We start from the raw sequence: 25,616 nt of genomic DNA, 5'->3' as shown, positions 1-25,616 counted from the left end.
CACTGTCCATCACATCATAACTCATAACATTAATAACAAAGATAAGTAGGTGCTATTTAAAATCAAAACATGTACCAAGGTTCACATAATTTATTTCATTAGAAATCAAAAGAGGCATTTTATAAATCACATAATAAAACAAATTCGGAACTTGTATAGATTTACTTGTTGTAATTGCTCTGAAGATTCACAAAGTACCTATATGTTTGCGCTAACTACCTATAGGCTTAAGGTACTAGGTATATATGCGTTGAAAATGCCAAAATGTGAAGTAAAAATAGAACCTCAGAACTTTGACCAAGGTGGGCGTGGGGATATTGGATTACTGATCAGCTAGGGTAAATCACCGACAAGATCACCGACAAGATCGCCGACATAAGTCACTGACGTCAGAACCAAAATTAACCACATCGTTATTCTAGACAGAGGTCTTATATTAATATATATATCGCTATTCTAACAATATGAAATGCGACATCAGAAGAAATATCACAAACAACAAGATAGTGAACACGATTTACCTATCGAAAAGTTCTTTCTCTCTACTGAAGACGTAAAGTTATCTATCACAATGACACATCCTGATATCTTTTACGAGCCACCCAAAGGTGAAAAATCGAGTCTACCTCACGACCCCTTTAAAAGTTTTGTAATTCCTCGTACAATTGGTTGGATCAGCACCACCAGTCCCAGTGGACAGGGCAATCTTGCGCCATTCAGCCAATTTACCAAGGTCTCATTTGCCCCCCCGACGATTATGTTTGTAGGACACCAATCTGTTTACAAACGCGAAAGCAAGGACTCGGTTATCAATGCACGACAAACTAGTGAGTTCGTCTGGAATATGGCAACGTAAGTACTATATCTTTACTATACATAGCTTTTCAGCTAATTAGCTCCAAGATATAATACTGGAGAAGCAATAAATGCTTCAGCTCTGGAATCTTGGAACGATGAGTTCCCCATCGCCAGCGTGACAAAAGCACCAAGTCGTGTTGTCAAACCTCCTCGAGTGGCAGAATCACCTGTTCAATTCGAATGCAAAGTTCATTCCATTTTCAGAGTCCAAGGGGATTCTTTAGTGGGCCATTCTGATATCGTGGTTGGCCGAGTTGTCGCTATTCATGTAAAAGAAGAATATATTACATCTAACGGGGTTAGTACATCAAAACATATTTATGCGACCGAAGCTTATCTGATTCAATTTTTTTTTTTTTTACAGCTGTTTGATGTTATGAAGGCTGCTCCTATTGCTCGTGAGGTATGGAACATGAAGATGCCATTTATGTATAACGACAATGCTAGCGGAAATACCCTTGGTGGTGAGAAGGGGCTATCTGATGATGATCTGTATGTAACAAAGGATAACAGATCTCTTGAGGAGAAGCAGCGTGAGGAACGAGAACATATGCAAACAGCACGTGAATAATAACGTGCTATTATAACATAATAGATGGAATATAAAGTTTATATAGAGTAGAATAACTGAATAGAATGAAAAATATTTGTATAAATTGATAAAGTAGTGCAGTATTTAATAGTTATCTCATAGTTTATAAAGTTATAGATCCTGCCTTTTTTTCAAACCTCGTTTTAACCCGGCAGATGCTCTTTGAAGTGGTCTTAGCGAGCTTAAAGAGAGCTAACATGAACTATAGTTATAATTTCCGGATTTTGAGATGAATTATAAAGTCGAGAAGATTACATAAAATAAACGGTTTACATGTAAGGCAGCTCATGTATATAATTATTGCATTGTTAATGATTGCTAACTCGTATTCTATATCATACTTCTAATTTAACATGACGCCTCCAAATCTATCCACTTTATTGCCCATTTTTTTTTCTTTTTTTCGCAAAAGAGAACATGTATATCCAAGCTTCCACTTCCGTATTCTTGTTCAAGACTTGCCGAGCTGAACTGAAGAGGAAGCGTTGATTATTCTCTGTGCAGTGCGCACCTCTGGTGATAAGCGCTTCAATGCTGAAGCTAGTTCATCAGCAGCCTGAGCAAGAGCGTGGTCGGAAAGTGGCTCCAATGCATCTAAAATAAACAGTACACGCGTAGTATCGTCTGTTAATGCAGTGCGTGGGCCCTGACGCCAATTCCAACGGCGACAGGTGATGCCAGTATCATCACACCATATGGGCTCCCCTGGTGCGGCGCATTCAGTTTGGGCCTCGCCGCCAGAGAAAATCTGAAACTGCTCCTGTCCGCTGGCACGGGTCAGAAACGGTGCTCCATTATATTTGTCGAGGTCCTCGCCGCCGAGAGGCACCTGATGCTTTACAGAAATAGCATTATAGATATCTGTCAATCGGTTCACACGAGGTAGGCCACCTTCCGCACGCCGAGTCAGTGCTTCTAGGCTATTCCGTGTTTTCTGAGGCTTCGCTCCGAAAGCCTTGTAAGCTTCGCGCCATGCGGCGATATGTGGAATTCCAGTAACCGTATATTCCGACAAAAATCCTTTGACAGAAGTTTCGGCCTCGCGCAATAGTGTCTCACTGGCATCATCGCTGGGGCCTGGGGGGATTCCCTCAACAACCATCAAGAGCGCACGATAATCGGGGCGTAGCTCGAAGATTTCTGGTGCTATATGAGAGGCTTGGAGTAGTTTCTGCATGGTGCTCGTTACGCTCATGGTGAATAATGGGCAGAGGTCTGCACGCTACTTGAAACAACTAAAATGTTTGGTAAATGAAAGATAAGCAGATTGGATTGTGATTAGATCAGAAAGTAAAGAATAAAAGAAAGAAGACGATATAGAACAAGAAAAAGTGAATAGGTTCTATCGCCTAGGGACAGGCAGGCGGTCCTGAAATAATATACTACTTGTTAATACCCCCATCGCCGAAACGGACCTAGCCACGCAAATAAGATCTCGCTGCCATCTCTCTACCATAGCGTCCCGCTATCCAGAAACTTCTTATGGATAGAGCCTTATAGCCCAACGCCCTGCGCTTTGATGTAGGGCGTCTCTTACAACTATGGGTGGATCCATCTCTCCCTCGCCGTCGCCCTTTGTGGGTACACAACGTTCGAGATCGCCATCAAACGGATCGGGGCATAAACGTCTATTAATTTTTTCTACTACGTCCGTCCGAGCCTAGTGATTGCATTTTCCGGAGCTCTGATTGAGTACTAATCCTCGCGAGATGAAATAACCTGTTCTAGTGCGACCGATTTGTCTCGTTATGGGAACTTCGCGATTGCTTAGCTTATGAGCTAAGGTTCAGTGTTTTCATTGTGGGGTAAAGCGCTGGCTTCTAAATTTGTCACGTTTTGTCACGGGTAGTGCGCATCGTGCCCAAAAAGTGAGATTGTTCAACCCAGCACATTGAACCTCAGATTGCGCTGCCATCGATTGCAACCCCTTCTTTCCCATTCTGGGCACAGCTTGACATTCCTACGACTAAGAAAAGAACAGGAGGGGGCTGCACTAGTCCCAAGTACCATCATGCCCAGCCTATCAATTACATTTAATAAAACCATCAAAAGTATGGTGCAAATATTCACGCAAGAGGTGTCACTATAGAGAATGATAGGCGTCTTTGCAACTATTGAGCCTCCAGCACGTAACTATGTGAGACGTTGGGCGTCGGCTACATGTAAGAGCCTTAACACTTTAGTAGCCCACTGAATTTAATTTTGTAGTGGCGACATTAAAAATTTTTTACTATTTGCTCCATTTGGCATTTCACGTCGACTCTTACCGTTTACCAGTCTCCAAGCATTTTCTGACTTCGGTAACCAACACAGCCTACGGCAGTAAAAATCTCTTCTAAATAGAAACGATTGGCGACAAGAATGGCAACAACTGAAGGTAAGAAGGATACTACGCCACCTACTATGCTAGGACGTTGTTAAACACGCCTTATGTACAGAAGCGGAGACTATCTCACTTGGTTATACCAATTTAGTGGATGCGCACGTATTGTGCGTTGCGTCTGTTGTCCCTTTTCTGTCCCTTTCCACAAAAGAATATTGACTTATTTCCAGCTTTAGTACTCAATATTGTTGTTATATTCTAAAGCTGAATCATATGAGATATTTTGGCTTATATGAGCCCGCTAGCGGCTTGGTAAGCAGAGTAGTTGGCTCCAAGTGTAGTGTCTTTGATATATACATAGGTAGGCACATATAAGAGGTGAGATGTCAGCCGCTGCTATAGCATTAACCGAGTCGCTCAATCCCAAGCGAGGTCGGTTTAATTTTAGATTCTATTCTGTAACAATACCAACACCGACTTTAAAACGGTGCAACCACTCTGGATTATCAGCCACCGTCTGATTCCACGGATCATCGCTGAAAGTTGTTTAGCAAGGTAGAAAGGTGATGGGATAGGATAACTACTTACTCATCATACATTAAAAAGCGAGCATGATGCTGAATCTCCTTATCGGATGGTATATGGCAATTTGGGTTATTCGGAGACATGATTGAAGTGACCCATCGGCCCAGCTCTCGACCCAACCATTTGTAAAAATTGGGATCATGGAGCCTATAAGATCCCATCTGAAGGCCATCGGGTTGATTATGCGGGCTGGCATCCACATGATTAACAGGAAATGCGCTTTTGCTCCCTTCTGAACTAGAATTGACCAATGTTTCAAAACTCACCGGCCCGCGAGTGAAGAGATCTTCGCCCAATGACGGGGCTTTGGATGGAATAAATGACTGTGATGATGAGAGCATACTGGTCCCGGGATTTACTGGGACTTGTCCTTGCCAAGTCAGATGTGGCTCGCTAAGAAAAGCTTGCTTATTATGTTCAATCCCATTGATAGCCTCTTCATTAGATGTCTCACGAGCGTGAAGCTCATCAGTATCAGTATATGAATGGTTCAGAATTGCGCCAGATGTAGTCCATGGGGTCCAATGCCTGACTAACGCAGGGGGTGTAGATGAGCTACTGTGTTGAGCGGCGGGCAGATACGCACGTTGCCTAAAGTGGCTGAGCCATTCAGTCGAAGACGATTGAAGTAACGCCATAAACCACGTGTACACCAAGTCAGATAAGGACAGTTTTAAACTCTGCTGCATATTTGTGAGTATTTTACAAGCCTCGACTTGTAATATCGTATTGGAAATGACGGTCTGATTAGCTATAGCCTCGGCAAGAACAAAATTATGAAGTTGCGCCTCAAGAGGGCATCCTTCAAATAGAGTTTTCTTTCCTCTAATCTCTAGTGTTCGAAGCCTACCCTCAGATGGTGTTCTTATGGGAAGAAATTGCGCTTGAGTAGTAATAATCTCATTTGACAAGACTAGGTCACGCAGCCATGAGGGTTCGGTGTCCACTTCTAACGATGATATCTCGGAGGCAAAAATAATTCGGCAAGCTTCGAGTTGCATGGAGTCATTACCAGGAATCTGCCTAGTCTTGTCCTGATGAGTTTCAACAAAGCATGAGAGCTCGACGACAAGTAGCTCGTATGCAGTACGAGGGGATTCTGGTGAGATATCACTTGCTTCAAATGGAAACGGAGTGTTTCTCTCTTCGCCGAGAAGATCTATGTCATAATCAGCTTACATCAAAGTTTAGAGAGAATGTGCGAAGATGTCCTACAAGGTGGAATGGCGTTTTCAAGTGTATCTGTGATGGCATCTTCGAACCCCCAATCGCCAGTCCAATCAGCCATAGTCTTGCCCATTTTGAAATGGTCAGCTAAATGCTCAACTCGATCATTCCACGAATCCAGATAAATTCCACAAAATCCACAGCGTGATTGAATTATTGTATTGGACGTTTTCCAGCCTTCCGTGAACGCGTCTATCAGTTTCGATTTGTGTACCAGGTGTAAATGTTGTTTAAGGTGGTCCTTCCTATTAAATGTTCGTTCTTGGCAAGAATTTGGGTTATGGCTATTTATATGGCTATCAGTTGGTTCTGATATACCACAGAAGACACAGATCAACTGGCCAGTTGCTCCGTTGATGGCGCGCGGTCCGTCTGGAGAGCACAGCCACCGCTCAAGAGGTATGTGAAGAGTTTTTTCATGCCGCTGCCAGTCATATTTAGTTTTAAACGATTCCGCACAGAAGGTGCATTGAAATGGATGCTGTTTGTTGCCCATAAGAGATCTCCTCGGCCTTGGCAGTAGCCTGCGTCTTCGACGACGCGATCTGCTACGCACTGGAGCTGGGGCACCCGCGAAAGAGTCACTGGAACCATAGGAGTATATGGAAGCAAGTGAACTACCACTAGATGTCCCACGGCTATTGTCTGACGAGTCGTTGATAGACTGGCCGGACCCATCGTCTATGGGTTTCGACAATGGCCACGCTTGGTACTCATGTTAGTGTGCATTCTCGTCCGTTATCTCAGCCAAGGAATTATTTAGGTACTTACTTCGCGATGATTTAGCACGTTGGACTGCTTTAGCAATAGCAGTGACTGTTGCCGGCTCACTCTCAGGAGGAGAGTCAACCCAGCGTTCAAGAGGTCCCATAGTATTGTGATTACGCCCTGTCTGGACTGAAGGTGTATCAGGTCGTTTAGGTATATCTATCGACACTCTATCGGAATCAGTCCCAGCTGTTGCCTTCCTGGAAGGCTGGATGCTCTGGTGCATCTTTTCTCGCCGCCTGGTATTTGCGAGCCAGTTTTTGATCTGCGTTTTAGATAGACCAGTCTGCTGTTGTAGTGTTTCTGTTTCTTCTTTACTTGGATATGGATAATTATAGTGATTCTCAAACCACTTTGTTAATAATTTGGATGATTCCCTAGAGAAACGTGTGCCTATCTTCGGAGGATTTGTATTGTTGAGATTGGAGCGGCCAAAATCTGACCCTGCAGATTGGGTACCCGATTCCCAACTCGCATCTGGGAGTAGCGACAGAGTGGTAAAAGATTCATGCGATAGAGAGGTGAGATTTTCTTGAGAAAGATTTCCATCGGCTACAACTGAACCGCTCTGAGTTGATGGAAGATATGGCACGCAAGAACCGGTACTCCATGGAGCTACAGTGTGAGGTGTACATGGCGCTGCGGATGCCATATTTTCCAAACCCCAGAAGCCATCACCGAAGTCATCTTGAAATTCTGCTTGGTCTGTAGTTACTGAGTCGTAAGGTTGCTCCAAAAACTGTATGCTTAAAATTTGGTTTGAAATGCTGCGCTGTGTGATGTCGTCTTCTTGGAGTGGCGGTTGATCCCGCTGCCATGAAATTGGAGAAGCGTCGGGATCTGGGGCGCCACAAGGTTGGACATCATTCTCAGCTCCCGTCATGTCATATAGATTGCAGACAACTAATTAGATGTGTCTGTCAAACAACAACATAAACTGGCGACCATCCAATGTTACAGAACAGTGGAATTGGAAATCCGAGAGCCTAAATCTAGGACCGGACGTGGCGGTTCGCCGCTTCGGATTCTTGGTAAATCCATCAAGACCCACTTTATCGTTGACCCATTTATTATTACCTGCGAGGGGGCAGAAAAAAGTGAACAGCAAAATATACAGGATTTTTTCCAGCGAAGTAACACAGCTAGAAAGAATGAAGAGTGCAAACTGTTGAAAAATTATAATTAATTAAAAAAGAAAAAGAAAAAGAAAAAGAAAGAAAAATACACTCATTATCAGTATTATAGAAAGTAGTAAGTATATAAAATTTTATTAAATTTATGAAGAAAAGCAATATTGTAGTAAAGTAAACGTATCTATTATGCGAGTAATTAAAGCACAATATCCTTCAGGATGAGTGGTCAAGACAGGTGGCAAAGAAGAAGCCTGGCCATTCTTGGTTAGAATATACAACTATCCAAATGACACATTCCGGTTCTTTTTAAGCTCCGTCAACTGCTCCGCAGCATAAGCCCTTCCAGAAGGAGGACAAAATTCTGACTTCGAAAGGTACATTAAAGGCCACAACAAATAGCGTGCCATTACAGTAACCCCTTCATTCGCTAGTCGGAAAAGACATGGCATGGCAGCCAACATCTCCGCAGTGATTGTTTTGACATTTTCTGTCCATCTATTGTTTGCCAGCAGCACATTCTCAGTAAGTTTATCGCCCCGTCTCTCATCTTCTGGGAAGCTTGGCCAGATTTTTCTCCTCGGCTCGTTATTTAGAAACAGTCGTATCATTCTCACCGCGAGCCATGACTTTGCAGCTTGTACATCTGCAGCACTGAATGGCTGAAAGGGATAATACGCAGCCTCATAGTTTGGAAAAGCAAGCCCCTTAGTGGCCGTTTGCTCGGCAAGAACACTAATCTGATACTCAAGAGAGAGATAGGCTTCTGCAGTAATGCCATCATTGCTTAACCCAACACGCACTGCTATGAGCTGATCCATGAATTGGTTGAGCGATACTCCCAGGCGTAGATTTATATCCGTTTGCGTAGTATGGGCTTCCAATGCAAGTAATTCGCGTGGCACAGGCTCGCCTCTTAACATACAACTTGCTCGAATGTTATCGGCAGCAAGGTTGAAGAGAACACGCCCTCGGGAGGTAATGCATTGGTGCCTACCTCGCATGCAGAGCAGTGCCAGCGCACCGCGCGTATGGATTATCTATGACGAATTGGACAAGCGGCCACGGAAGACAAGAGATTCGAAGAGACCGAGGAGGAGAACGGAGAGAAGTGTGGAATCAAGAATTGCGAGATAGGGCTTGATGAGCGCGGCATTTGTTTCGGCAAGAGCCCGTGTATAATTCTCACTAGCCATCCAGTTCACAGACGATTCAGAGTGTTCAGTAGAAACATAAGCAAAAGCAACGGCTCTCAGGGCGGATGAAACGGTATTTGAGTGAAAAATATTATCACTACAATCGGCCAGCAGGTTAGAATACTTAGAGGCGGGCACGAACCGATTTAAGAAGGCCGCCATTGCCAGGGCTTCAGTCGACGGCGCCAAAGCTATTGGAATGTAAATGCCACTCTGTGTCTCGATGCTATGCGCCAGATAAGTTGTTTTTTGGCCGTAATCGACGATTAGACTTTTATGATGCTCTGACCACCTAGACAGCTCCAATGTGGGTGATGAGGGTGGATGGGCGTGGTCAATAGACTTTCGACGAGAGTTGAGAGGGGGTTCAGTAGACCCTTGGCGTTGCTTTCCGACCTTCTGAACAACTTTATCTATCTCATCGTGGATATACAAGTCAGAAGGGTCTCTCTATCCTGGACAAGCGATAAATTTACGAGCGCACTGGAGGCATCCTGGCCGCCGCCTATCACACTATAGCATCAAGCGTCATTACCCTTCAGCCAACACAAACTTTCAGCGGCTGCCCACTCACTTTGGCACGCCTTGGGCGGCACGCATGGCATGCACTTGACCGCATTCTGGATCACTTTGTAGCTAAATCCACAATTCTCACAGAGAAAAAGAAGTTTTAGCAAAAGAAGAAGCATACGGTTACTTTTTAGCTATACGTAGGTGAAAAAATCGCAAAACCAGGGGGAACGGGTGTATCTTAAGGCGTGTCACTGCACCGAGTGGACCTTTTAAGATCCACTATAGTACTTTGGTACTTATTTTCTACTCAATTTTCTAAACGGGATTTGGGGCTCAGACGACTTAGGTACCTAGCTGCAAATTTACTGCGGAACTTTGGTACTTAATTCCTACTCGATTCCCTAAAAAGGGTTTGGGATTCAGCTAGATAGCTTCACATAAAGATCCTCCCATCCTAATTATGCATTGTTCTAAATAGAGCTTTTATATAATTGTAATGTCCAGATGATGCTCAGCCGCGGCTCCGGGGGTAAAAGTCAAGATCAAGTGCTCTAAAAGTGGCATCTTAGGAATATATATATTGGATCGCACTACCGAGTGAATCAGTCAACTTCTGAGTCCTACATTGTATATTCGGCAGCAGCTATCCATCAATTCTCCGAACAGAACAATATATATCTTGATAGCGATGGAGCTCGACAGCAGAGGTTATGTCTCCATTATACAACTCGTTGTCTACATCCCGTTACTGTTCGTTTCGTTCATCATTTGCCGGAAGCGGGGCTTCAGTCGCTCCTCCGTCTGGATCTTCATCTTGCTTCTTTGTCTCATTTGGATCGCTGGTGCAGTATGCAGACTTGTTACAATCTAAAAAGCCCCTCCAATGGCCTTTTCCAGGCTGTCGCTACGCTTGACTCTATTGGAATTCCACCGCTCTTGTTGGCAACGCTTGGTCTACTATCCAGACTGTAACTTCTTCTCTTGCCTAGTCATTTCTTTTATGGGTATATAGACTAATATTTTTAGTTTTGAACGTATTGACGATGAGAAAAAAGTTATCTTGAAATCGATTCATTTCCAATTAATTCGACTCGCCCTCGTCCTTACCATGATTCTAAGCATCGTCGGAGGTATCTCCTCGAAGAATATAAATAATCCGAGTCCAATGACAAAAATATCGATATGCGTATATTGTGCTAGTTTCCTCCTTTTTATTGGTTTTGCTATCTATGCTTACAAAAGTATGTGCTGTTGCGTACTACTTCCTAAGCGTGAGCGCGAGACCTGCTATGTCATAGCAGTCTCTCTACCGCTAATATTCGTCCGCGTGATGTATTCAGTTTTGGCTGTATTTCGACATGATTCAATGTTCAGCGTTACCCAGGGATCGGCTGGAGTCTATGGAGTAATGGTTGTTATGACAGAGGCAGCTATTCTTCTGCTTTATACAACTCTAGGGCTACGCTTGGCACCAGTGAACTATATTGAAAAAGCTTAGTATACTACTCTACCAGAGATATTTCAATTACAATATCCTACTGGAAAATAACAAAAAGGTGTAGGCTAAACAACCAGTATAAGAAACCTTGTGTTATAATTCATGATTAAAGTATACAACAGAAATATTACTTCATCAGCTATATAATGATCTACGCTACCAAATATGAGTATACGCCGCATGAGGGAATATCAGCTGGCTGAGAAACCGATAAAGTTCATACAATGCTTCGGTCGATTGATCAGTTAGCCACTAGCTTGCAATCAATAGAGACTTTGGGAAGCTGGTATTTATATTATAGCTTAGGCCGTATATCAAGTTACCCTCTGGTACTAATGGGTTTGCTTCTAATATCACGTCTTCTATATACGAGTATGATGGGTGCCAACGTCAATAATAAAGCAACTGCTGCTAGTAACGTGCTCGCCCACTGGAAACCTAAACGCGTGTACATCGGTTTCGCAGCTAGGGGGAGAAATGCCGCAAAGAGATTCTCTCCAAATGCGACGGCTGCGATGGCGCTTGCAGCACAAGCTGCGTACTCATCGGTAACATATATGGTAACAGCATGCACAACTGCGGTAATTGCAAACCCGGTAAGACTCAACCCTATTACGGGGACAATCCAGTGCGACTGGAAAATACCCCAACCGTACATGAAAAGCCCCCCTGCAAGAGCAATAGCTGTGCTTGGAATTGAAAGGTACAAGATAGACTCAGGGAATGGCGCTCCTACTGTTTCCTTATTGGACGCTGCACTACGGATGTAGGCCTTGTTTTGTACCAAACAGGCTGCGAACCCTAGAAGCTGCCCTATCCCAATGCTGACTTGAACAATACCACCACTGGCCTCGGACCAGCCGTAAACATCCGTAAAAACAAGTGGTACCGACTGAGTAGAAATAAAAATAAGACCGAATGTGAATGAAGACCAGGTAGTCATGGATATGATAGTCGGCTCCGTAGTAAGAAGCACCGCACTGCGGGAAATTGTTTCCGTGAGAACCCGCACTGGAGATTCCTTTATCTCATCCTGATCAGCAAATACGCCAGCTTTACAGAGACGACTATGAATAATGGAACCTCGGTTTTCTCTCATTAAAACGATGACGAGGGGGATGGAGGCACCGCAGGAGATAAGCTGAATCCAGATGACCCTTTCAGCAATTAATAAAACACTCCAGCACCATTTCCTTCGGAGTTAACTTACCAGCGCCATCCTAGCGGCTCCTCAACAGCGCCCAACACAGGACCCATTGTAACACCCAAAAGGAGCGAAATTACGTATACAGTCAAGGGCAATGCGCGCTCGGAGTGAGATGGAAACATGTTGGCAGCAATGCCATCAGCCGCATTCTGCAGGGTACCTCCAAAAACGCCGGCAAACACACGGCAGACCACGAGGGTCGTGAAGTTTTCGGCTAGAGCTTGTGGTATGAGGAAGATGCAGAATAGAATGAAGGAGGTCTAAAGCATAAGCATATATCTATCTCGTGGCATAAATAAGGTCAAGCATACCACATATCCGGTCCTCACACCATATGTATCCATCAAGGGTAGCGTGACCAAAGGGCCTACTGCTGCTGCGGCATTCCATGCAGTCGAAGGGAAGAAGCTAACTTCGAGAGCGCCATTCGATAAATGAAACTTGGATGAAATTGCGGTCGAAGCGGTCGTGATGGAGGTGGCATTAAGTCCAACAATAAATGTAACCCAACAGGCTATACCCATTGTTGCCCATTTTTGCCACAACGGCCAATTGAACGGATTGGCGGGGTACTGAGTCCATTCAATCGCATAGCTGGCCGTGAGCTGGGTTGAAGCCGATTGTGATGGAGTGCTCGACTCTTGCTGCGAAGACTTTTCATGGCCCATGACTTTTGGCTGCAGAGAAGAGATGAAAGTTTCTCCGCCTCTAGGTTAGAAAATGGTGTGTATTTACGGCCGGTTCTATTAATATCCGGCTTTAGAGGCGTTTAGTAGCATCGTCTGAGCAACTATGTAGGACTTGTACTCGGAAAAGACGCGTAGGGGGCGTTTAAGCCGTTAGCAAAAGATATGCTGTAGACCCTTATTTCGATATTGAAATTTATGAAAGGGATTAAACGCAGTTCGTCACATTTACAGCCAGAACCAGTTGTTGGCCTGGGATGCTGTAGCCCCACATACATGTAGCTAATGACGTGTAATAGAGGTGGCCCCGCCTGTTGTTGTAGCACGCGCCCTGTGGACACCACTGCGGAGGACGGTGGAGCATCGCGACAGAAAAAGTCTTACAGGGTCGGTTGGACAGGACATACCGGTGTCTTGACACGCGTATCTACATCAACCACTGTATCTTAACTGATCATAGGTAGAAGGTGGTGAAACTCCCCCCCACTATTTTGTGGAGCATCTATAAGGGCGAATGTCTGCTGCATTTTTTTTTTTTTTTTTTTTTTTTTTTTTTTTTTTTCAGTATGGTTGTCGCGAGTTTGAGGTAACGCCAGAGACATTATAGGTCCGACGATAAGCTTAAAATTTGCTGCGAGTAATACTACTGTTGTATTAACCTGCCGGTGAGTAGATATGTCCAATGGCTTTGAATGAGCTATGGAAGCCTGGTGCACGAGTGCAGTAGTATATGATACAAGAAAAGTCCACAGGCATATGTAATGATTGCGATCAGAACAGCGACTTACTGAAAAAGTGTGTAAAGTGTTCACTTTTTGGTCACTGCAATAAGGTGGGTACATAACACTTTTGTTCTTGTCATGGTGAACGCATCTAATTCTGCAACCCTGTCCTTTTTCAGACTTGTCAAACTGTCGGCTAGAACAACAAGGGACATAAAACACATTGTAAACTGCTTCGAGACTCTGACCTCAAGGGCTGTTATGCTCCAGCGGGAAAGTTTTACAACATACCATACATTCAGACGAGCCAAATAAACTGCACCCTGAGATATTTTTATGAAGCATACCCTAATTTAATATATTTACTATTTTTTTTAATAAACTCCATTTGGTATCTAATTCTTTTCTCCAACAACTATAAAGCTTGTGCTGCAGATTTTCCAGCAAGACGACCAAATGTTAAACAGCGGAGGGCGCTGCTACATGGGGGGTCTATCACAACTGTTAGAATTTGGTTCTCAACGTGGATTTTGCTTCTGAACGTGGATGAGGATAGTAGCAGTAAGCCGTCGCCAATAATCGGTCTCTTTTTGTTCGACTAGGGGCAACCTACTCTTCTCAATTGTTAGCACATATTGCTCTGTCGAAGGAAAATCTCAAGATTGATAGCTTACTTCATTGTAATAGAATCCGCTCAGCTCACCGGCACAATACAATCCTACAATTCATAGATTAGCCAGTCGCTCGGTGTAGACTCAAAAGCCAGAACCTGTTGAAATATATATATACATCGCTATATATATATATGCATTGTGAAAAGGAGGGCGCTTCACCTGGAATAGGCGTGCCTGTCATGGAAAGCACTCGGGACTCAAGGTCGACCTTAAGTCCACCAAATGTGAAAACAGCCTTTGCAGTAAGTGGGTAGCTAAAAGAATTGTCAGCTATACGAGTCGTCTAGGGAGCGCCTGGAATTTTGCAGGATTTATACCCAAAAAATGGAGGCACTTTAATCGCGGCAGCCCAGTTGCTCTTATTGGGAGTTAGACCAGTTGTGCTCTTTCCATCAAGGACAGTGGGATTAAATTCTTTGTCATTTATCCTATGGATGAGTGGTTACTATAAATTCAATTGCTGTGTAGATATATCACTTACGATGTGTTGTATTCATCCATAGTCTTTTTTAGCTCTTGCGGATCGAGGCCAAGTTTTTCCGCAAGATCCTCAATTGTGTCGCCTTTCTCTGGATCCAGGTCGGTAGTATCATAAACCCATCCTGGTCGGAATCGGTCCATGATGGTGGTATCGGTGATACTGGAATACCATTAGTAATACAGGCTCATCATGTGTGCAGGTTACCTTTCTCACAAGTATGCCTTTTGGTTCTGGTCTGAAATTGAGTTTAGTAGAGGTCATCCAAATCCAGACATGCTTGTCGCTTACCTCGCCATGTCTCGTATGCAATAACTTCGCAAGTCGCAAAAAGTCTGCGTACGTCAGTACCGAGGTATCAAAAACCTAGATTCACACATACGATCGGTTGCCTTCATCATAAAATCTTTTAGAGTGCCTTAGTAGGATTTATCAGCTTCTTCTCTTATCTACCACAACTGCTTGGAATCATACTCATTAACAACGATGCCAAAGCTGTGGCCCCAAATAGTCGCTTCAGGTTTCAAGGAGCGGGTATCAACAAGCTCGCACTGCTGGCACTTAGCAAATTTCAGCTAAAGTTCCCAGGGAAACACTCACATGTAGGCCATGGAAAGAGCCAGCTGTTGCAGCACCAACTTCCAAGCCCATCTTTAGGCCAAAACCAGTGTTGTACTTCAGGCCGGGAGCAACTAGCCCAAGCTGCTCTGCTCTGGGGCCGATATATCGTCCCATCCTTGGCAACGGTTATTTATATGTCGTATAAGCTCGCGTTTTTTACACTCACATTTCCCGATTACCCTCGAAACCGCCACAGGCTAGCATGACTTGCTTTCCAAATACCTCAGTGAAGTATCCATCGCTCTGTCGAACTTTCACTCCCCGAATGGTGCCATTATCGTGGGACAAGAGCTTCTCGGCATTTGTTTCCCACATAATTGTCACGTTGGGGAACGATCGGATATGTTCTAGCAACTTGAGAATGATGGCATACCCGCCACCCTAGAGAATGATCAGATATTCGCTGTCACGATAATGTTCCGTGAATACTTACATCTGCGTTACTGAAGTGCTGATCTAATAACATTTTCAACATTCGTTCAAACCAAAGATATGACATAAATGGCTCACCTGTGTGGAATCCAAGGTAGACATTTTTCTCTTCATGGTGCTGCAACTTTACTCCATCTGTCACGAAGCGTCAATTGTGTCCGACAAAAGAAATATGCATATGAGTTTGCTCACGATCTAGAAGATATTGGACCGTATGGGGAACCTCGATCTCTAATTTCTTACAATACGCTTGGTCGGCAAGCCCGTTGCTGTGATAATTAGAGGATAAGCTCTTCAGCTGGGCTGGATGGCGAACCTGACAAGCTAATTGCTGGTGAGCTACGGGCACGAAAAATTTGGTTATGCTGTCTCTCACCTGCATCTCATTCTTGAAATCACCATCAAAATTATTATCTAAAAATATAATTAGCACGTAAGGCTGCTCAATTTCAATCATCTCATATGCACCTCTGTCCAGCCGAAAGAAGGCTGGTGTCCACCTGGAAAATTTCTTGTCAACACATCTATTCAGTTGATACCCCCAACCTACGCGCATACCTGCTTGCACCGCATCTTTCTCCATCTTTACCGGCTTCAATCAAGACGACTTTGGCGCTCTTGCCCACTTTTCTCGCATGTTCAAGGAAATTAAGCGTCGTCATAGAACCCTAATGATCACAAATAAGTGTCTAAGTTTCACTTTCTTTGCCTCGGATCTCAGCTCTGGCAGACTCACAGCAAAACCAGAGCCAACCACAATAAGGTCATACTCTGTTGGATGCCCTGTCAGGCCTGTCAAGCTCTGATTGGTGACAGTCATAGTCATAGTAGATGTTATTTTCTTCGGTTTAATTAATTTGCAGAGCCGAGCAAAAGCCTGGAGAAAGGCGGAGAGTATCAAAGCAGATAACTGTCTATTTATATATTGCGACATCGTTGATTTTATCCGTTCCTAAATCCCCGTCTATCTAATTAGCTGCAATTTATTTTAATAAGACTGCATCCACTCGGGAAGTTCGGCATAGTGTCTATTTTGCAGTCGATCTTGGGGTGTAGCTTACTTTGTTTGGATATTAAAGTGGGACGGGAGTAAATATATATCAAGTACCTTAATCATGAGCGGGGAACCGACGGTCCCGTCCTTCCCCGGTTTTAGTCTACATCTACGGGGAGATAGGAGTTCTCATTACTAGCAGGGTTGTAAATTCGTTACTAATTTCATTACTAAAAACAAATTTATTAGTAATAAAACTAATTTTATTATTTATTTTTTATTTTTTTATTTTTAATAACTAATTTACTATTAAAAAACTAATACTAATAAAAAATAAAATTTATTTTATTTTTTATTTTTTATTAATATTAGTTTTTTATTAGCAGATTAGTTATTAAAAATAAAAATAAAATAAATCTTATTTTTTTAATAGTAAATTAATTACTAATTTTAATTTTTTAATATTATAATAAAAACTTTTTATTTTATTTATTTATATTACTATTTTTTTATATATTTATTTTCTAGCTTATAAATTATTTTATACATAAAAAATAAATTTTATTTTATTATTAAATTTTATATATATAAAAAACTAATTTTATTTTTTATATATAACAATTAAAATATAATTTTTTTTTAGTAATTAAAAATAAAAATAAATTTGTTATTAGTAATAAAACTAAAAATAAAAAATGAAAAACGAATTTTATAACCCTGATTACTAGCTATTGCTGGTACACTCCGTATATATTTTGGCATTGGCAGGAGCCAACAATATTATAAAGCAGATTGCGTGACTGTTGGAAAAGCTATTGAAAACAAAAATGTATTTTAGAATAACAAAATGTCCCAAGTAAATGATTTGTTATTTCAATATGTTTGCGATCACTGGAAAAGTCTTTTTTTTTTTAAAGATAATATATAGCGAATAAAGTTTTATATTTTTATAAAATGCAATAGGAATTAACAATGGTAAATACTCCACGTTGTCTCAGGAAAGAGATAATGTAAGTTTATGAATGTTTAGGTATAAGTTGAGGGGTATGGATCTCACAATGCAATTTTCAGGAACAATTCTAGCAGGACAAAACATTGATCCTGAAGAACCGATATAATCACCAGACCTCCACTTATTGATAGAATCTCGTGTAAGATCAGCGATATCCAAACCACCAATATAGGCAGTAGCCAAGATAAAGTAGTTAGTGGCCTCGAAGCAACATGTTCCGACCCAGGCGATAGTTCGGGAACCAGAAGCCGAATAAAGATCCCACTCTTCATTTCTTGACATCAAGAGATTATACATATAAAAACAATCGACTATTAGAGGAGATCCACCGCTGGTAGCACAGTCAAAACTGGAATCGCCACAGAAGCCTTGCGGGGTTCTCGCGGAGAGAACGCTTGCCTCCGTGGTGTTCAAAGAAATTCTTGAAACCCCTACATCTTTTGGGTCTTATCTGGAGAGAGCTTCATCTAGTTCTTCCGGTTTAAGTAGCTGATTTACGTCGAAGTCAAACTCAATAGACCCGGTGGCTTTATTGTATATTTCTGGTCCTGGAGCTGCGGTTATGGAAATAATAAGCTGCGTCATTGTAACGACAACCTTGAGATAACGAGAAATCATAGTGATTAGACAAAAGTGTTACGACCTGGGTTCCCGTAACTGCGAATCCCTTATAAGCAGCTGGTTCCGTTACAGTAACTGCTACAATAGTGGTTATTGGCCTAATCTTTTGCCCTGTATGGCTTAACGGTATAACGGATCGTTACAAAAAGGGTTTATATATTTTTGCTCAAAAACCTTTGATAATAAAATAATTGTCTGGTTCGTGAGTTATAATGAATAATAAAGGAAAGGGTAACTGAAATTTACCTCGAAGCATAGGAACAGACCTTCGTTTTATAATCTTCGAATTTACTATTGAAAAGTCTAATTAATATCTCGAAGCTCGTACTAAATCCAATAGTCCATAAATGCCAATGCGCTACTGAATCCTCTCGTAAAGAAAAATGGAGTAACGCTATTTTAATATGGTATTCTGCGTTGATTGTTCGATTGGTGGAGTGTGCTATGAAGGATTCTGGGACTATTTTCGAAGGATTATAGTTAATCTACGCTTGTTACACACCTTACTTTCTCAGGTAGCACTGCTGTTAAATAATAGCGATATCTATAACCTTTCTCCACTAAAGGACTAAAGGATTTAAGGACTAAAGGATTTCGCTCCTAGAATTTTTGCATGTAGCTAATGTAAGTATTGGTGTCTGGATATCAGTTAATGTGAAGGTCCTCGCCTAAGACAACAAGTCTGTGTGCTTCGATTGACCAACCCATTCAAGTTTTTGAGGGGGCTAGATTGGGAAAATATTCCCCAGCCAGAATTTTTCGTTCACAAATGTTCTATTAAAATCTCGTCTATCAGTTCATTTTCCCACTTCAAGGCTAGTACTGCAACATATTTTGTCCCATAAATAGTATGTCGTTTCTCTTCGAAGATGCTTGGAACCTTTTCAGAAATAGATGAGTCTCATACCGCATGCAACGCTTTATCATGACATTGCCATGAGAAACAAGCATTGGTACCTCCGTGTTTAACATCTTCGTTGCGAAGCGGCTGGTACAAGCCAGCAATAAAATGGACAAGGAGGGCCCGAAAGTACCGCATAGTACCGTATAGTACATGGGATCCTTTGTAGAAGACCATGCCGTGATCTTCGCCTCGCATATCTCCTCGGTGAGGAAGCCTTCAAGCGGCAGATATTTCCATCGCCAGGCGTTTCCCTCTCCGCCGAGATGTCTGTAAATCGCTCGCCAATGCTGAGGCTTCATGGGCCTTCTCGGGTAGATCATGATCCGTAGCCTGCCCTGTATAATTGAACTCTCTTTCGGTGGGCATGCCTCTGATGTCAATGCCAAATTCACTTTGGAGACAGTAATGATGATTCTATGTTGCACAAATGTGAAGCAATTTGGCTTGAAGTCTAAATTTAAGATAAAGACGCACCCGAATCCGTAAAGCCTGCCGCAGAGTATTTTCGAATTACTTGAGCCGATTGCAAACTTAGAATTTAAATTACCCATGTGCGAAGACGTCTGATTGTTAACATTAATAGCTTAGTTTAATAATATATACCTCAGCGTTGTCCGTTTTGGTCAGGTAGAATACTTGATAGACTATCAAATCAGAGTTGGACACCCTGCTTGTTGCAAGCAATCGTGCAACAAATCACTGCATATTTAGTGTTAGCTTGAGCATACTTTTCTGTCGCGGCAACACAAAGTGCTGTTCTAATACCAGGCAAAATGCGCAACATGATACCAGACTACGAAGTCAGATTGTAGATCGACCCTGCAAGAGTGCTCAATTCCGGCCACGAGCTGGTGGCAGCCGTCTTGGAGAGGTCGATAGTGTCGGAGACTGATTTACAGATGAATGTACAATTTCTGGACAAATGTTCCAAAGATGTTTACGAGGCTGGCTGGTGAGTGCGAATCCACAAATTGGAGAGTGGCGCTCATCTGGACCTGACGTACGAAAAACGGTATGAGATTGTCGATGGCAGCGTTGACAAGGTACTCATTCAGGCAGAGGATGACGGGTTTGATGCTGAGAATACAAAATACGAAGCACAAATTGAATGGGGCTATACGAAACAGACGCTCTCCATCCGTCGGGAGAAAAGAGTTTTGCATCATGGGAAACCCGAGCTGGAACGCCCGGGGTTGAATGAATCGCGAAAAAAGGTAATCAAGGAAGAACCAAACAAGATTGAGAATTGGGACCCAGGCAATAATCAGGGTACTAAAACACTGGCAAAGGCGAGAGTATTTGGCCCAGTTCTCGCCAAACGCTGGATCAGCGAATGGAATGGCATACAGGTATATATTGAAGTTTGGACGATATCTGACGCCGAAGGGTAGGGAAGCCACTACATCGCTGAGGCATCGTTCAAAACGGACAGCCATAAAGTGCGTCAACAGAGTGCAGCAATCTCACCAACCAATTGCAAACGTAAGGTTGGATTCTTGCAGAAGACTCTCTAAAGACAAAGCTTATTCTACGCTGCTATTCATGCTCCGATAAGGCAACTGAGAATGGAGAATAGAAGCTACTTACAGCGAGGCAGGGATTTGAATGGATCGATCATAGCTTCAAAATGTCCCGATATAAACATAAACATCATGGACCAATAATACGGGACGGCTGAAAATGCCTCTGCGGAGCTTGGAGGACAGTCGAGTTAGCAATGGTAGCATCGTCGGGATTTCATAATGAAGCTTTCTCGTGGCCGCGTTGTTTTGGACCTAATTTGAGTACTTCAACTGATAACTAGATAAGTCCTTCGAAATACACAATATATTCTCTCGCCTATATCGCTGCGTCGCACAGGAATGTATAGTCCAGACTAGCCTTAATGGTCTTGACACTTTTTATAGCATGACAAACATAAACATTGTAAATCCAAGCTAAAATCCAAGCTAAAATCCATATAACATTTTCCACAGCATCATCACATCCTCTCATCAACGTGGAGCTATATCTTCGGTGACACTGCGGTTTGAGGGAGCTATTGACTAAAGGTTACGACTTGGGTGAATGTAAAAACTATAAGACGAAATATATAGCTTGTTTTCGAGCAGCTCTAATCTTAAACTGTTCTAACCTGCTTGACACTAGCTCCATATTGTCTATTACTCCCATTCTCCCGATGCCTCTTCCGTGTGCATTCGACTTTCCTGCTCATCTCTGACTCGCGGTCGACTAATCGTAACAATGACTCAGCAATTTCTTGAGGGAGGCCTTCAGATATTGCCAATGACAGCATTGACAAATCTTCATCCCTTCTGGAACAGTACACAATAAGCTTCTCAGTCACAGCTGAGAGGAACTGAGCTCGTTTTAGATCAGTTACCAGTCTCGTCGTAAGACCCTTTAGTTCTGTACAGTAGGAAGCTAGCACCGATTCCTCTGGATGTGATCTCGCAAGGTTCCCAAACGCAGCCTCGGTATCTGGGTCAACAACTTCGGTATGTGGAACGCCGAGACTTGCGTTCGCCCTGAAGAAGGCGTCCAATGTTCTAAGATAGCCGTCGAAGCACTCCTCACCAAGGAATCGAGATAAAGATATTTTTAAGAAGTGTGAGAAGACTGTATGAGCCCCAGTTTTATTGGGATCTGCACCATGGGACATAAGAAGGTCGAAGAGGGCATTGTTCAGAGAATCGTTCCATCGTAGAGCCGGAAACATTAGGGGCCCTGACAGTATATTGAAGACAGACATGGTACCACGAGCGAAAATTATCCACGGAGACGCTGGCTCAGAGAGATCTGGGGCTCTGACTCGCGGTTGCACGTTTGGATCCTCTCCGTGCTGCGGAATGATATCTAGGATCCCAGCCACAGGAGCTGGGCTCTCACCACAATTAAGCGACATGGGAGTGAGGGCGGCGAACAGTGGTGATTCGTCGAAGATGTTGAAAAAATCAGGCTGCGCACGAACTTTCTTTCTAACATATGATGCCAAGTTATGCTTGAGCAACTCCTCACGGAAAGGCAATCCAGGGCTACAAATCTCAGAATTGGTTGCTCTGATGGTGATGTTCCCTGCGCGGATCATGGCTTCAATGGTTACTTCGTATCTATCCAACAGTATTGCTGTCTGCTGGCAATGGTGGTCTGATTTTAGTGACTCCGCTGCGTAAACCAGAGCCTGGTTTAGATGTGAGATGAACGGTCCGCTGTTTAGTCCCTTCCCATGCCTCATGATCCCTGCAATAATTGAGTTGTCGTGGTAGGTAGTTTTGAGAAAACCGAGATATGCAGTAGAAATAGATATAAAACTATTGTAGTCGTCTGAGAGTTTGCCGCGCAAGTATTCCTCCATATCTTTTGTTAAGACGAAGTCTTTCACTGTCCGGTGGAGGAACTCAACCCTTAGATCTACAATCTTAAGCAGGCCTTTTGTTTTTTCGGTTATGCTGCGACTTGTCTGCTCTCTCTGTCTTGATCTTTGCTCTACTGGTCTAAATCTTATCGGGCATTGATAAGCATAGTCGTACTGTTCAAATTCTCTTTCCAAATGCCAATAGAGGTCGATATGAAGACGCTCTAATTCGTGAGCAGTGGCTTGCAAAATTCCTGCCGCCTTAGCGTAATTGACTGGATTCACGCTTTCTTACATATGCTTGAACAATTGCTCTAGGTCGGTCGGTCACTCATTGAGACGTTGGCTCAAGTCTCTGATTCTCTCGCCGTTTGATAAACGTTCTCGTAGAGATCGAGTCACAAAGAAGGCCTAAAGAAACACACCATCGGCCTGGGTCACGATCTGTTCTAACTTCTATAAGCCCAGATTTCTCCGTCACAGCCTAGCGGGTGTGTGCCCGAAGCTGATCTTCTACAAACTTTTGGATATCGCTTCGAGTGAGTTGGTGGATATCCATTCTCTCCTTTTTTTCGTCATAAAAACTTCTTTTAAATACAGTCCATGGACGGCTAGACACACATATTTTGATATGGGGAGAATTGGCCATATCCAGAAGAACGTTACAGAGCTCAGCATGGTCACTGTCGTACTCGTCGAGCCCATCAATGAGGAAGCACAATTTCAACGGCAAGTTTTCAGCTGATGCCAACGCTCGAAGCGCAGCTGTAAGTTCGGGAATAGATCATGGCTCCGCGGCGGCTTGCCAGCGTCCAGCTTTGGCAGCCTCCCAACGATTGGGACTTATCAGCGGGACGACTGAGGGATGCTTATGGCAAACATCGAAAAGTAAGGACTGAAGCAATCCCTGCCGTGATTTCTGAATCGGCGTTCCCGCAATCCAAAAGAAATGCATTGCTACAGCGAGCTTGTCTGCAGAGCCCGCCCAGTGCGTAAGCAAATCTTTTGTCTGGGGGTGTCTTGCGACAAATTTCATGAAGGTAGATTTCCCAGGCCCAGGTTTCCTTGAAACCCAGAAGGTGCCACTTCCAGAACTAAACTACTGCGAAAGTCGCGAGTCAAAGGCCCACTGGAATGTGTTCTTGTGTGCCTGCGGAACAGAATTATGACGCACCGGTCGATTAGCATAGTTCAGACTGGTGACGATTCTATCCGCGAACATTGTGTCCTCAGCTTCGATTAGACTGGTCAATCGATTATTGAACAGTTTGATATCAATATCTGTAAATGAAATGGAGTTCTTCGCTTCCAGATTCACTGACCGTCTTTGGACCTCCAGTCTTAAATTGTCCGTGTTTCGAGAAATGGAGTCAATTCGAGACTCATATTCTGGTCTGAAATATACTCTGACATCTCCTAACGATTTGATGGTTTTGTTGAGCTCAGAGATTCGAAGGCTAGCATCAGATGTCAAAATCTTCTAAGATGGTTATTTCATCTGAAAACTGCGTCGCTTACCGAAGAATGGAACTAGTATGGCGCATCACGGCGCGAGAAACCTGTTTTGTGTTCTCTAAGCTGAAGCTTTCTTCCAGTCTATGCCGGGCACTCATGTTTAGTTTCCATGGTTGATGCCCATTTCCTGAAATGTCGCTTGGTATGTTTCTGATGCCCTCAAGAATCTGCCCAGAAATTTTCAGAGAAGAAGCGGCCATGTCAGGGAACATTATTAATCAGATTGCCAAGCAGTTCTTGGTATTATGATACAAGCTCGGAAGGTGTGTCCGTGTCCTCAGGTGAGCGTAAATTTAATGATAGAAAACGATTTCAGCACTTGCTCGCGCCCTAGCTACACCAACACTCATGTATACCTACTTGAATGAGTTTTGTGAACGGGGGAAGGCAGACTACCCAGCATTTTAGAGGGGCATACAACCAAGGTCTCGTGGGTAAGGTAAGTTGTAACAGGTGGGGATATTTCAGAATCTTGTCAGGAATAGCTACATGTGCTGTGGAGTAAGCCTAGTCAGGGGTGCAGTGAAGGGCTGGCACCACCAACTTTGATGGTTGTTGCTTTGAACCCTATAACCCAGTCCACTTAGACCAGACACAATATTAGCTCGATGACATATTAGCACATATCCCATTCAGCAAAACTAGTACGATGGTGGCGCCTCTTACCGCTACCAGTCATCAGACCAAAGTAATAGATTTCCATCTTGGGCGTCCTAGGCAACGGCTATCTCCTTCTTCCCGACACGCTCCGCGTTTCGAACGACGATGAATTCAAGTCATACGATTCTTCGTTGTATCCTGTCGTTCATGGTACAGTCGATTTCTAGGATATCAGAGACCGCATGGTTACAATTAAGTTGGTAGACGGCCAAACTATCCAAACACTGCCGTACTATGCGCTTATGCTTGTTATCGGCACACGTACTTCATCTTCCGCACCTCTCTCCACAATGACTGCACTATCACCAAAACTCCCATTTCTGAACTGAAAGCTTATTCCGGCCATATCCGTCATCATCGCTAGTGGTGGACCGACTGGTGTAGAGGCAGGATAAGTTGGGTACTTCCACAACAGCTCCACGGGCTGGTTCGGCTGCCACTCACCTGACCGACCGTAAGACTAAGGTAGCCCTAGTCGCCAAGTCAGGCCAAATTTTTGCCTGTTATCGGTAAAGTGTATGCGCTGATGGATGAAGCGTTCCTAAACAAGGTCTGCATCGATGTTGTATACAATGTCAACGCCGTTTCGTTCGTCACCAATCTGACCAATACCCCATCCATATATTTGCGCAACTATATTGAAAATGCAAGTTTAGCAAGAAATATCTTAAGTGTCAGCGCAGACAAAGATGAAATGCCTTAGAAACAAATCTCAGCGTTCCAAGTCGTTAAGAGCAGACGCCTTTCGTAACATCAGCTGTCGTGCTGAGAATTAGGGTTGCATTTGGCTCTGGAATAACATACGAGTCTCCCGGTTCATTTACTCAGGCAGTCTCCAAAGGCGCTAATTGGCCACCGCTAGACTGGCTAATTGAACTTCGAGACCCAGCGAAGAGTATTATTTACTTACGCTTTCATGGTAGAGAATGGTTGGAATAAGCAGGCTTTATGTTCAGTTGATGACAAGCATTGTCAGGCATTAGTGTCAATAATGACGAACCGTTCGTCTTAAATTAGTTGAGGACAAACTGCCTTGAGCAAAGCC

At 43.3% G+C, this 25,616-nt stretch overlaps 7 protein-coding genes across 7 annotated transcripts; 2 read left to right on the top strand and 5 right to left on the bottom strand.

The window, feature by feature from the left end:
• The first annotated feature begins 565 nt into the window (after positions 1-565).
• Positions 566-1,514, top strand: GGI43DRAFT_433813 (flavin reductase family protein). The gene is made up of 3 exons (XM_083209798.1): positions 566-852; positions 904-1,156; positions 1,223-1,514. Exons 1-3 carry the CDS (start codon positions 572-574, stop codon positions 1,427-1,429), a joined length of 741 nt encoding a protein of 246 aa, XP_083060734.1. The 5' UTR covers positions 566-571; the 3' UTR covers positions 1,430-1,514.
• Positions 1,515-1,757: 243 nt separating this feature from the next.
• Positions 1,758-3,116, bottom strand: GGI43DRAFT_403928 (Phenylalanyl-tRNA synthetase). The gene has a single exon (XM_083205853.1). It carries the CDS (start codon positions 2,643-2,645, stop codon positions 1,902-1,904), a length of 744 nt encoding a protein of 247 aa, XP_083060733.1. The 5' UTR covers positions 2,646-3,116; the 3' UTR covers positions 1,758-1,901.
• Positions 3,117-3,953: 837 nt separating this feature from the next.
• On the bottom strand, positions 3,954-7,335 carry GGI43DRAFT_403923 (uncharacterized protein). The gene is made up of 4 exons (XM_083205852.1): positions 6,357-7,335; positions 5,574-6,290; positions 4,362-5,517; positions 3,954-4,309 (listed from the first exon to the last, which is right to left on the bottom strand). Exons 1-4 carry the CDS (start codon positions 7,234-7,236, stop codon positions 4,225-4,227), a joined length of 2,838 nt encoding a protein of 945 aa, XP_083060732.1. The 5' UTR covers positions 7,237-7,335; the 3' UTR covers positions 3,954-4,224.
• A 2,508-nt stretch (positions 7,336-9,843) lies between these two features.
• GGI43DRAFT_433809 (uncharacterized protein) lies at positions 9,844-10,690 on the top strand (the record flags this gene model as incomplete). The annotated part of the gene is made up of 3 exons (XM_083209797.1): positions 9,844-10,051; positions 10,090-10,160; positions 10,219-10,690. The coding sequence occupies exons 1-3, from the start codon at positions 9,881-9,883 to the stop codon at positions 10,688-10,690; spliced, it is 714 nt and encodes a 237-aa protein (XP_083060731.1). The 5' UTR covers positions 9,844-9,880.
• A 106-nt stretch (positions 10,691-10,796) lies between these two features.
• Positions 10,797-12,778, bottom strand: GGI43DRAFT_403920 (major facilitator superfamily domain-containing protein). Its single transcript, XM_083205851.1, has 3 exons — positions 12,209-12,778; positions 11,901-12,157; positions 10,797-11,847 (listed from the first exon to the last, which is right to left on the bottom strand). The coding sequence occupies exons 1-3, from the start codon at positions 12,563-12,565 to the stop codon at positions 11,010-11,012; spliced, it is 1,452 nt and encodes a 483-aa protein (XP_083060730.1). The 5' UTR covers positions 12,566-12,778; the 3' UTR covers positions 10,797-11,009.
• Positions 12,779-13,823: 1,045 nt separating this feature from the next.
• On the bottom strand, positions 13,824-16,336 carry GGI43DRAFT_383388 (FAD binding domain-containing protein; the record flags this gene model as incomplete). The annotated part of the gene is made up of 17 exons (XM_083203381.1): positions 13,824-13,919; positions 13,980-14,023; positions 14,139-14,233; positions 14,297-14,407; positions 14,461-14,619; positions 14,674-14,695; positions 14,749-14,792; positions 14,840-14,875; positions 14,932-15,008; positions 15,058-15,193; positions 15,245-15,459; positions 15,512-15,645; positions 15,703-15,826; positions 15,887-15,924; positions 15,979-16,010; positions 16,069-16,178; positions 16,247-16,336. The coding sequence occupies 17 exons, from the start codon at positions 16,334-16,336 to the stop codon at positions 13,824-13,826; spliced, it is 1,563 nt and encodes a 520-aa protein (XP_083060729.1).
• A 4,824-nt stretch (positions 16,337-21,160) lies between these two features.
• GGI43DRAFT_422581 (uncharacterized protein) lies at positions 21,161-24,123 on the bottom strand (the record flags this gene model as incomplete). Its single annotated transcript, XM_083208129.1, has 7 exons — positions 21,161-22,682; positions 22,728-22,807; positions 22,851-22,880; positions 22,914-23,161; positions 23,231-23,495; positions 23,556-23,853; positions 23,915-24,123. The coding sequence occupies 7 exons, from the start codon at positions 24,121-24,123 to the stop codon at positions 21,161-21,163; spliced, it is 2,652 nt and encodes an 883-aa protein (XP_083060728.1).
• Positions 24,124-25,616: the final 1,493 nt, after the last annotated feature.

This window comes from Trichoderma evansii, assembly GCF_050947405.1.
Source record: "Trichoderma evansii strain SZMC 28006 chromosome Unknown GGI43scaffold_9, whole genome shotgun sequence".
Lineage (NCBI taxonomy): Eukaryota > Fungi > Ascomycota > Sordariomycetes > Hypocreales > Hypocreaceae > Trichoderma > Trichoderma evansii.
The sequence above is the reverse complement of the archived record's forward strand: the minus strand, read 5'-3'. Positions and strand labels throughout refer to the sequence as shown.